Source organism: Mauremys reevesii, linkage group 1 (genome assembly GCF_016161935.1).
Source record: "Mauremys reevesii isolate NIE-2019 linkage group 1, ASM1616193v1, whole genome shotgun sequence".
Lineage (NCBI taxonomy): Eukaryota > Metazoa > Chordata > Testudines > Geoemydidae > Mauremys > Mauremys reevesii.
Genome location: NC_052623.1, coordinates 21,186,053 through 21,198,528, shown reverse-complemented (window position 1 = coordinate 21,198,528; position 12,476 = coordinate 21,186,053). Strand labels below are relative to the sequence as shown.

Genomic DNA, 12,476 nt, shown 5'->3' with positions numbered 1-12,476 from the left:
GAGGGCAACAAAAATTATTAGGGGGCTGGAGCACATGATTTATGAGGAGAGGTTGAGGGAACTGGGATTGTTTAATCTGCAGAAGAGAAGAATGAGGAGGGATTTGATAGCTTCTTTCAGCTACCTGAAAGGGGGTTCCAAAGAGGATGGATCTAGACTGTTTTCAGTGGTAGCAGATGACAGAACAAGGAGTAATGGTCTCAAGTTGCAGTGGGGGAGGTTTAGGTTGGATATTAGGAAAAAGTTTTTCACTAGGAGAGTGGTGAAGCACTGGAATGGGTTACCTAGGGAGGTGGTGGAATCTCCATCCTTAGAGGTTTTTAAGGTCAGGCTTGACAAAGCCCTGGCTGGGATGATTTAGTTGGGGATTGGTCCTGCTTTGAGCAGGGGGTTGGACTAGATGACCTCCTGAGGTCCCTTCCAACCCTGATATTCTGTGATTCTTTGATCCTACTGTGCAAAGGGCCATAGAAACATATACAGACATAGTCCCTGTCCTGAAGGCCTTACAGTCTCAGAAGAAAAGCAAAATGTTAATTGGAGGGGGAGACAAGGTGGAGAGGTAATATCTTTCATTGGACCAACTTCTGTTGGTGAGAGAGACAAGCTTTTGAGTCACACACTGCTCTTCTTCAGGTTTGGGATTGTGAACGCACGCACTTCGTGTTTATTTTTTGTTTTATAATTGCATCAATAAATATCAGTATATCCTGACTGCTGCTCAGCCTAGGTATCTAACACTGTACTAAGCTAATCTTCCCACTACTTATTTCCTTGTGGTAGGGCTCATGTCACCTCCTAATCAGCCAGTTTTCAAAACTAGTTCCCCAGTCAGGTTGTATGTGATGGGGCGTGCAACCACAACCCACCTCTTGCCTTCAGTTATGATAATAGTTTGTTAGCACATGCTAATTACTGGTGCATAAGTGGTTGGAATAAAATAAGCTGGGAAGAAGGCCTATGGATACAGCTGCCTGGTGACTCCCATCTCCCTTGGCAGTCCTTTATAGATGATTGCCAAAGAAATCATTGGGACCTACACCATGCTCTGTAGAGAGCGATGGTGCCATTGATTGACTGACTCTCACATCTCACAACTACGCCTTTTGTAGATGTCCTACTACCAATTCAAATCCAGTCTCTCCAAAAGAAGGCTGCTCATCTTTCCTCCTAATCCCTCTCCAATTCCTTCTCTCTCTGGCATCACTAAGAACTCTGCTACCGTCCCTTGTCTCCCAAGCTGCTAATGCCATCTCAGACTTCCCAATGCTCCTTCAGCCACACCCAGTTCCCTCACTAAGCCTTGTTACTACTACTACTTTAAAATCAGTGTGTTCTTTCATCTCTCTCTCTCCCCGCCATTACAACACTTATCCATGACTTGGGCATCTCTCACCTTGATTACGAGAACCGTATCTCTAATTTTCCTGTCTCACCTCTTCCCACACCGCACTCTTCTATTCTGTCAATAACAATACTTTTAGTATTAGGACTGTTCCTTTTCAATTATTCCAAGCATGTGTCATATCCTTGAATCTACTCCCTAAGTTTCCTTCAGTCCTACATCATATTCAGACCGCTTGTCCTCCAAGAACATTCATAATCTTGTTTTGTGTGTGTGTGTGTCCGAGTTTATCTTATGGCATAGCATTTTAATATGTTCCTATCAGATCAGTGGTCCATCTAGCCCAGTATGCTGTCCCAGACAGTAGCCAATATCCGATGCTTCAGAGGAAGGTGCTGCCATTCCTGTAATGGACAGTTGTCCAGTAACCTGCCCATAGGGAAACTTTCTAACATCCCATGGGTAAATAGTTGCTTTGAGCCCCTAGGTGTTAGGGATTATATCCCTTCCAAAATATACTCTCTATAATATAGCTGTGAATGTAAGAAACTTGGGTTCAAGAAATTGTCTTGGATGATGAAAAAGGTCTCCTTTATAAAAGGAAGTTGAAATTAGCAAGAGGATGGGAAGGTCTCTGTGAAGTTGAATGAGAAATGCTATAATTTAACTTGCAGCTTATTTTCCCTTTCTCCCACTAACACAGGTGGTGGCAGAGGCAAAGACATGTCTAATATCACAGGTCACCGGGGAAAAGACATTTCCACCATCCTAGAGGAAGAAAGAAAAGAAAATAAGCGGCCACAAAGGGCTGCTTCAGCACGTCGCAAGAAACGACGGCGACTGAACGATCTTGATAGTGATAGTAACCTGGATGAGGAAGAGAGTGAGGATGAGTTCAGGATCAGCGATGGGTAGGTAGCTGTTAAACTACTAGTCTTGGGTTATTAACCACTACAGGTTTCTGTGAGCTTACGATGCCACTGGGTTGTCTCTTTGCGGTTTGAAGCTGTAAGAGTAGGTTTTCTGTTAAGCCAGGTCTAGACTTAAAATTTTTATTAGTCTTACTCTTTTAGTTAGGGGTATGTGGGTTATTTTTTTTTTGTTTTCTTTTTAACACAACAAAAGTAGTTACATCAGTGAAAGCCCTAGTGTGGACACATTTATATTGGTAGAAAGGTGACTTATACCAATATAGTTTTGTTTCTTACTGTATGGGAATTGCAGTGCCAGTATAAGGCATCTTTCTGTTCTATCAATATAGAAAATCTAGTCACAACTCTCTAGTGTAGACAAGACCTCATAGATCTTAGAATTATGAAGTACTGATAGATAGACTGAAAGCTTCATCTCTAGTAGCTTAAAGAAAGCTATAGAAATCAACTTTTGATTTTTAGCATACTACAAATTTGAGGTTCAGACCCAGCAGAACTAGATGTGGAGATCAGGAAAAGGTAGCGTTTACCCTCTCAAAAATCCCTTCCCCTTCTGAATTGCTCAACTTTCACTTTCTTGGGATGCTGCCATTTTATTAGTTCTCCAGTCATCAGAATCCTCCAGAGCAGACAGACCTGAATGTCTAATGTTAAAAATCCTTTCAGTCCTTTTTTATGCTTTCTAAAGACACACACAAGGATATAAGACCTTTTTTTTTTCCCCCCTCTTTGCTGAGAGTCCTTAAGGCTGACACACTGTTCATTACCCCTCTTGTTGTGTTTTGGAACTATCTCTATTTAAATCTCTTCAGCTCCATTTTCCACATGTGATTGTGTTGAAGGTTTTTCAGTGGTTGAGCAAGATGTGCTGGAACTTTCCTAGTTAGTGAATTCAGCCTGCAAAAATCTCACTGAATTAGCACTGCATTCATCTGTCACATTGAGTCCACATATTTTCAACAATAATCTCTACTAATTACCTGTTGGATGTTAGATTAGAGCAGGGGTAGGCAACCTATGGCACACGTGCCGAAGGTGGCACTCACGCTGCCCGGGTCCTGGCCACCAGTCCGGGGGGCTCTGAATTTTAATTTAATTTTAAATGAAGCTTCTTAAACATTTAAAAAACCTTGTTTACTTTACATACAACAATAGTTTAGTTATATATTATAGACTTATAGAAAGAGACCTTCTAAAACGTTAAAATGTATTACTGGCACGCGAAACCTTAAATTAGAGTGAATAAAAGAAGACTCGGCACACCACTTCTGAAAGGTTGCCGACCCCTGGATTAGAGTTTGCATTCAGATATGGGAGTAGGATGCCTATTACTGTTGCATAAGAACCTTTCTTTTCAGGTAGGCTGCTTAACTGTTATATAAATTGACTCAGTCTTTATATGGCAGTAGTGCTGAAAGACCAGTAATATAAATCAATGAATTAGAAGTTTATCCATAAGTGCATAGCTTCATGGATATGATTCTTTCAACTCTCACAAGTGAATAGATTTGTATTTGGTCAGTGCTTGAATGAGAGATCTCAGGGGAACACCTACTGTAGGTGAAACATGAAACTATTTCACAGATGGTGTTCTGCCTGAACTATTACTGAACCGGTATGACAGAAGGCACTGTAGGTGTGAGGGTGCCATATTTCATACAAGACACGCAAACTGAAGTCCTGACCATTTGTGGGTACTTAAAGAATGTCTCATGAGAATAGTGGTGTTTATCCTGAAGTCCTGGGCCAATTAGAATTCAGCTTAAATAAAGCCACCTGCAGTTTCAATTGGATACAGCATTTGAATTCACTTACTGTCCTAATCTACTGTGTAACGTTATATTCTGTAAAGGCACCTTCAGGTATGCAGTAGGTGTTTAATTTCAGTGTTGGGTATGTTGATCTCAGCATAAAGATTTGGTGCCTCACATTAGTTGTGAAAATATTCATTCATTTTTGTGAAATGCTCTTAGGATCTCCAGACAAAAAAAGATGTAGATGTTATTTCAATAATACATTTCTATATTTATTATAAGCGATATTAAATATATCTAACTCTTATATGTTACATTATTTTAGTCCATTTGTTTCAAGTATCTCTTGGCTGTAACTTTTTTTTAACAGATCACAGGACGAGTTTGTTGTATCAGAGGAAAACCCAGATGAAAGTGAAGATGATCAGCTGTCAAACGAAGACAGTGATACAGAGTTCTGTGCCCGTAGACCCAGGCGACACCACTCCAGGCCAATGAGACAAAGCAGGCGGTTACGAAGAAAAACAGTCAAGAAAAAATATTCAGAGGATGATGAAGAGGAAGACTCTGAGGACAATTTAAGTAGGGAGTCTGGTAAGCTTAACTTTTTCAGAGTTAGCTGTTGTATGTCAGAGAAGAGGGCCCAAGCAAAAGGACGGGGGCTTACAAACTCCCGAGTTCTAATCTTGGCCTGGACATTGACTTGGCTATATGGAGTCAGTCAAGTCATATGTCATCTGTGTTTCTAAGGTTCTAGCTATAACAATAGGGCTAATGCTTTTGTAATAGAGGTGTTGTGGTAGTTAATTGGATATCTCTGAGAGTTACTTTGGAAATGAAAAGTGCCATGCGAGTACTGATTTTTTTAATAATTGTGTTCCCTATTTAAGGTTTTCACTTGGTCTGAGTGTTCTGTTCAAAATACACAAAAGGAAATTAGTGTTGAGTGCTAGGTTCTTTGGGTCACATTAATTTTTAAATGCGTACTTAAGTTGTATGCAGAATTTGCAGATTCCTGATGTTTCATTTCCAGTTGCATCTCTATTTGCATATTTTGTGTGTGCCCAATATTTTTTTTAAACTTAGCAGGAAAAGTAGTTCAAAGAACTATTTCATTGTGTCTACTCAGAGATCTGCTGATGCCTCATGGAAAACTTTGAAAAGCCTATTGCTATGAGAAACTCAATCCCTGATTTTTAGTAGGGAAGAATAATTTCCTCAACTGCAAGAATTCTTGTACTATGATCTATGTTAGACTAGAGGACAATGTTAAATTACAATAGTGATCCCTTCAGACTTTATAATCTATGAATCTATGGTTTTGATGTTTCTCTCTTTTGAACTTTAATTACTAGGGACACTTGCATGACAACAGCATCTTTGTTCCTTGCCTTATACTGTCTGTTCCCCAATCAAAATCCATCCTCTGTCTGAAATACAATTGACTGTGTAAAAATTATTCCTACTAAAGGAATAAGCAATGGAAGCAAATGAACTAAGGGGAGAAGATATTTTTTCTTACGTGTATTTGTCTTTACTAATCAAGAAGAAATAAATCAGAAAAAAAGTAAATTTTGTCTCTTAATAATGTATTCTCATAGCATTCCATGAGGAATTAGCACTTTTTAGGAAGAGCTTTCTCGGGAGCGTCACTTACCTTGTAGGACTGAGCCCAAAACCACCTAATGCCATTGGGAGTTGAAGGCACCCAGCACCTTGCAGGATTAGTTCATTGCAGGTATTGAATTTCCACGATTGTATCCATCTTTCTGAAGTCAGCTGAGCTTCAGACTGAAATGGGTTATCATGGAAGGGCTGGTCTCCAGTGTGAGTTTTTATGTATGGGCAAATTATAAGAAAGGTGTATGAGCTTAAAATAATTGTTCCGTAAGCTGTCTTCCTTTTCTGCATGCCATTAAGAGACCAACAATGAGTGTAAGAAAGAAATGGCTAGAGTCTGAACACACAGAGATTCATAGTGGAAATGTTGGTAGTCTGTGTGATTAATGAAAATATGCGAGCAATTGATGCAGAAGCTAAAGGATCTGAAGTTGTTAGTAATCTGCATCTTAATGCAGCTAAACGCTTGGGAGCAGTTCTTATTCAGTTCCTAGTGGACATGTGTCCATCACAAAAAAATACCACCCTAATATATGCACTAATGCTCTTGTTGACAGCTGGCAGAGAGGCCAAAGGCGCAGTGTGCCTGGAAGTGGAACTCCCTTCTTATCTCTGGAAGTGATCCCCCCATGGCAGCTTGATATTGGAGAAGCTTGCACTGCTGATGCCCAGTATTCATCTGTTTTGTGGACAAATATAAAGAACCTCAGTCTTCGAGGTTTTCAGTCCTGTTCCTTTCCACAAGGCAGTGAATCTCTCCTCTTCCCCCCCTCCTCCCCCCGCCAAGGGTGGTGGCCCGAACTGTATGTTCCTTTCCTTACCCCCACAAGCTCCCTTTCCGGAGAGCCTGCCTTGCCTTACGTTGAGTCTAAAGAAATAACAAACATGGACGGTTGCTTTATTTTTTTTCTTCTCCAGATTTCTGAGGTTTCTCATTGAGCTCTCTTACTGATGTGCTCTCACCTTTTCCTTAATGTTTTTGAGAGAAAAATGCGGCTGTTTTACTCTGGGTCATTTCAGTTAATAACACGATAGGGCAGCTCATGATGTGAATGAAAAGGCAGCATTAACACTGTGGAATAATGTTTTTGAGGTGGTTTAAAGAAAAAGTAGCTAAACATGATCCAGCTACCAGAGTTATTTTCAGCTGTTGGAAAAAGTGGCTGACAAGCTAGACCCTAACAAGGTACTAATTCTTCAGAAGGCTGGTGCACCGAGAACTAGGAATAACGGTGGGTCGGTTGTTATAAATGCTCTCATCTGGTATTCTGACCAAATGTATAGCTGCAGCTTTGAAACCTATAGGACTGATCTCCTTGTAGCTGACTTGAGAACAATTAATCTGTACTTTCCTACCATCAGTAATATAGTCAAGGGTAAACTCAGGTACACAGAGTTTAGCCACTTCTCGTTTGGGGAATTGAGTTTACCCACTTCATTTTTGACCACTGCCTACAGTTCACTGTTACTCTGTCAATATCTTTCATGCATGTTGTCTAAAAATGCTTGAATATAATAAAATTAGAGTTAAATAAAAACCAGGGGGGACAGGTATTTTCCAGTGGAGCTTGAAATGAGATTGTATCATAAATTCAGATTCAAGCAGGTTGTTTCAGTTGGCAGGAGCTGTAGAGGAGAAGTATGTTTCACACAAGTAGGCATATAGAAGGATAAAAAGGATCATATAGAAAGATAAAAGGAAACCAGAGGAGTGGTGGGAGAGGTTTGAGAGTAACTGGACAAATCCATAGTGGAATTTAAAAACGGATGGCAATTTCAAGCTGGAAATGAATGGGGAGCCAGCGGAGTAGTATGAGACTTTACCCGGACAAGATAACAACCTTCCCGTTAGAAGCATAATGATTGAGGGTTTCCTGTGACTAAAGAGTGGTTGATTTTGTTTGCTCAAGGTTGCACTTTGTTTGAACAAACATATCTTTTGAAAATGTGACAGTGGGTCTGTGCATTTTCATTTTAACAGAATAAAGCATATGGCTGTGTTCTTCTTTGCAGAAAGTGGTGATTACACTGATTACAGTGATGATGATTACCTGGAAACTAGGCGGAGAAGATCAAGGCGGAATCAGAAGAGACAAGTTAACTATAAGGAGGATTCAGAAAGCGATGGCTCACAGAAAAGTGTTCGCTACGGAAAGGAGCTAAGACGACTTCATAAACGCAGGCTTCCCAGTTCAGACAGTGAAGGTAAAACAAGCACTCCACCATTTGCAGGAGCTGATGTGTGAGTGATAGTGCAAAAGGAGAAATATGGGACATAAAGTAAACACAAGATTTGCATTTAGTGTGAGATACACAGTGAATTCTTTCCTGAGATCCTTGATATTTCTTAAAATCTAAATGTATCCTTGTGATGCAACCTATCAATTTCTATAACAAGGCATTACTACTGCTATTTGTCAAATTCCCTGCTTTCCCTTATCTTGACTTCCTGGTGTGAAATTACTCCACCTGGCAGGGAAATGTTGAGATTGCAAAGGAGGAAATGCAGTAATTGTGGAGGACAGGATTACTTGTTATGCTTCATTTGTGGTCATTAAAGATCCCACAGCACTTTTGTAAGAGTTAAAGGTGTTAACCCTGGTGTCCTGGTTGTATCCAAATTGGGTAATTTTGTTCTGTTCCCCTAAATATGCCTGTAGTTGTAATTAAAACTTGAATAGAATCATAGAAATGTAGGGCTGGAAGAGACCTCGAGAGGTCATCTAGTCCAGTCCCCTGTGCTGAGGCAGGACCAAATAAACCTAGACCATCCCTACCAAGTGTTTGTCCAACCTGTTCTTAAAAACCTCCAGTAATGGGGATTCCACAACCTCATTTGGCAGCCTATTCCAGAGGTTAACTACCCTTATAGATAGAAAATGTTTCCTAATATCTAATTCTGGCTGCAGATTAAGCCCATTACTTCTTGTCCTACCTTCAGTCGACATGGAGAACAATTGATCACTGTCCTCTTTGTAACAGGTCTTTACATATTTGAAGATTGTTATCAGGTCCCGCCTCAGTCTTCTTTTCTGATGACTAAACATGTCCAGTTTTTTTAACCTTTCCTCATAGATCAGGTTTTCTAAACCTTTTATCATTTTGTTGAGCTCCTCTGGACTCTCTCTCCAATTTGGCCACATCTTTCCTAACTGTGGCGCCTAGAACTGGACACAGTACTCCAGCTGGGGCCTCACCAGTGCCGAGTAGAGCAGGAGTTAACCTTCCATGCCTTTCATATGACATTCCTGTTAATACATGTTGGAATGACATTAATCTTTTTCACATCACGTTGACTCGTATTCATTTTGTCATCTGCTCTATAACCCCCAGATCCGTTTCAGCAGTGCTACCACCTGGCCAGTTATTCCTCATTTTGTAGTTGTATGTTTGGTTTGTCTTTCCTAAGTGAAGTACTTTGCACTTGTCTTTATTAAATTTTATCTGGTTGATTTCAGAGTAATTCTCTAATTTGTCAAGGTTGTTTCAAATTTTAATCCTGTCCTCCAAAGTGCTTGCACCCCCTCCTAGCTTGATGTCTTTCACAAAGGTAATAAACATGCTCTGAATTTAATTATTGCAGTCATTAATGAAAATATTGAATACCACCAGACCCAGGACTGACCCATGGGACCCCATTAGATACATCCTCCCAGTTTGACAGTAAACCATTGATAACTACACATAATCTTTCACTCTATTGTACACCTACTTTTAGAATGTTTTCATCTAGACCACATTTCCGTCATTTGCTTATGAGAATGTCATGTGGGACTGTGGGACAAAAGCCTTTCTGAAATCAAGTTTATACCATGTTTTCTGCTTCCCTGTATCCATTAGGCCAGTAACCCTGTTAATGAAGGAAATTAGGTTTGTTTGGCAAGATTGGTTCTTCTTCAAGTGCTTGCTCATGTTGATTCCAATTAGGTATGTGTGCACCACGTGCACAGTAGCCAGGTTTTTCCCCTAGCGGTACCCGTCGGGTCGGCTCAGGCACCCCCTGGAGTCGTGCCTCCATGGTGCCATTTATAGGGCCCTGCCAACCCACCGCCATTTCAGTTCCTTCTTACCGCCTGTGACGGTTAGCCGGAATGCTCATTTGTCCTTGCTTTGGCAAGCCTTCTCCCTGGTAGTCCTCAGAATGTCTTTCTGTGAATAGTTAAACCAGTTAGCTAGTAGCTGTAGTTAGTCAGTCATTATATAGCTAGATTCCAGTAGGGAGCGACCCCCACACTTCCTGCTTGAAGTGCCTGGGGGCATCACATCAGAAGGACCATTGCAAGATCTGTAGGGGATTTCACCTCAGGACTCAAAAAGAAAGAGACCAAAGGTTGAAGATCCTTCTGATGGAGGCGGCTCTCTGTCACACTCAGAGGTGACTTCAGCCAAACTGACACCTAGCACCTCAACATTGGTGCGCAGTGCTCTGGCGCCGATACGGGAAACTTTGGTACCGAAAAAGGACTTGGATAGAGACACTCAGCACTAACAGAGCTCACTGCACGGGGGCTCCACGCATGGCAGTCTGTGGCACCATTCCCAAATCCCTGGGGCCCCTCAAAAAAAAGAAGCTGTACAGGGGGTGCTCACCTACACCGCATCCGGGACAGAAGGACCCGCATTGGGCCACGTAAGCGCGGCACCACCTAACCAGGCGCCGTTGACTCCTGCCCCAACAAAGGGTCAGTTGAGTCCAGCTCCCCAGGACTCCCCTCTCCGGGAAAGTCACAGAAAGGCTTTGCAGCGGCCCTCCATGCCAGAGACCTTCAAGGCGGAGAGAGAGCTCATCACCTTCACAGCACCGCCTTCCCTGCCCAGGTGAGACAGGGCACCAAGCTCAAGGGCAACGGCACCCACGAGACTCTCAGTGTCGTCCCGAGGCAAGCCAGCAATGTACCACATCAGTCACCATCACCTGGTCCACCGGTCCCTGGTACCTTCTGGCAGCAGACCAGCAGGGGAACCACAGTGATCACCAATCTCCCAGCACTGCTCCACGGCACCGGTGGGCACTGCTCTCCCATGGCCCTCCCAGAGTGAGTCCCCCCAATCGTATTCAGAGGTGGAATCCTTTGTGTCCAGGTGGAGCTGGCACAGATCGGAGCGCAGACACTCGAGGTCGGACAGGGAGAGACAGCAATTTCCCCCGATGCCGTGACCCGTGCAATGGCAGGCTCCAACCCAATGGCCATTTTGGACCCCCTGGGCGTTTCATCAAAGCAAGGGATCCTATTCCAGGAGGTCAGTGTTGGTGGCTTCAGAAACCCATGCACCTCCCCCATCTCTTTTGGTGCAGGACCAGCCGCCCCACACCATACTGGTCACTGCAGAGGCCAGGAGCAAGAGCCGGTCCCGGGTAGAACCTCGTCTTCGTCATCACCAGATGAGGCAGTGGCTGGTACCTCCATGGCTCCTGCACTCGAGGACAGTAGGGTCCACCAGCAGCTCCTGAAGAGAGTGACCCAGAATCTGGGGCTCTAGGTCAAGGAGGTCTCTGAGTCATTGGACCCCATGGTGGACATCTTGACTCCGTGAGGACCCTCCCAAGTTGCCCTGCTGCTCATTAAAACCATATAAGATACCACCAAAATGCTGCGGCAAACCCCCGCCTCCCTGCCCCTGGTGATGAAAAGGACAGAGAGGAAGTATTTTGTTCCCTCTACACTTTTATTCACACTTGCCACCGGACTCCTTAGTGGTGGCGGTGGCAAACGAATGAGAATGGCAAGGGCACCAAGGCCCATCACCTAAAGCCCGAGATGTGAAGAAGCTGGACCCCTTTGGGAGGAAAGTCTATTCTACCGGGGGGCTCCAGCTTTGGATTTCAAACCACCAGGTGATCCTTAGCAGATAATTCACTGATTCTGCCAGCAGAATTGAGGGCGGAGTTTTCTACCTTGGTGGAGGAGGGCAAACTTGTGGCACGGGCTTCGCTACAGGCAGCCCTGGATGTTGCCAGTTCAGCCACTTGGACCAGGGCTTCAGTGGTGGCCATCAGAAGGAGCTCCTGGCTGCAGGCATCAGAGCTCCTGTATGAGGTCCAACAGACCATCCAGACCTCCTGTTTGAGGGCTCGACTAGGGTGACCAGACAGCAAGTGTAAAAAATCGGGACGGGGTGGGGGGTAATAAGAGTCCATATAAAAAAAAAGCCCCAAATATCGGGACTGTCCTTAGAAAATCGGGACATCTGGTCACCCCAGGCTCGACCCTCTTCTCTGAGAAAACGGACTCACGGCTTCATAGCCTTAAGGACTCAGAGCCACTCTCAAGTCCCTGGGCCTCCATACTCCATCTACTCAGTGGAGGCATTTTAAGCCTCAGCCCCTGCCTTGATTCTACCAACAGGCAGGACTATTCTAGGAGGCGTATTGGAAACAACAGGAGGAAGCCGCCGCCTTCTTCATCGGCTCTGGGCAGGTGAAACAGTCCTCCGGTTAAAAACAAGCCTTTTGAAGGTGCGCCCGAGGGCGACGCATCAGTTCAAACACCGGATCCAACTATCCCATCCTTTTTCTGCCAACTGTCTCACTTCTACCATGCTTGGATCCGGATCATGGCAGATTGCTGGTGCTCCTGGGAGAATTCTGCGCCCTGCAGGGGGGTGCAGAATTCATACCTTCTGCAGATTTCTTTGCTCCCCTGCAGAAAAATGGGGGAGCAAAGAAGTCTGTGGGGAACACATGCCCCTTCCGCAGCAGCCCAGACACGTTTGCTTCAGCAGCAGAGAGCAGATCACCGGGGAGGGGAGGGAGGGAGGTTGGGCAAGGAGGTGGGGCTGGGTGCCTGGGAATAAGTGAGACAGACTCACTCTGTCCCTCTCCTC

General features: G+C 43.7%; 1 protein-coding gene across 6 annotated transcripts in view; it reads left to right on the top strand.

The window, feature by feature from the left end:
• The window catches only part of RSF1 (remodeling and spacing factor 1), a 125,502-nt gene that overhangs the window by 87,245 nt on the left and 25,781 nt on the right, over nt 1-12,476 (top strand). For all 6 annotated transcript variants that reach the window (XM_039503947.1, XM_039503926.1, XM_039503915.1 and 3 more), the window contains exons 13-15: nt 2,049-2,256; nt 4,402-4,625; nt 7,665-7,856. In XM_039503947.1, coding sequence (XP_039359881.1) covers nt 2,049-2,256; nt 4,402-4,625; nt 7,665-7,856 — 624 coding nt within the window. The remainder of the gene's footprint in view (nt 1-2,048; nt 2,257-4,401; nt 4,626-7,664; nt 7,857-12,476) is intronic.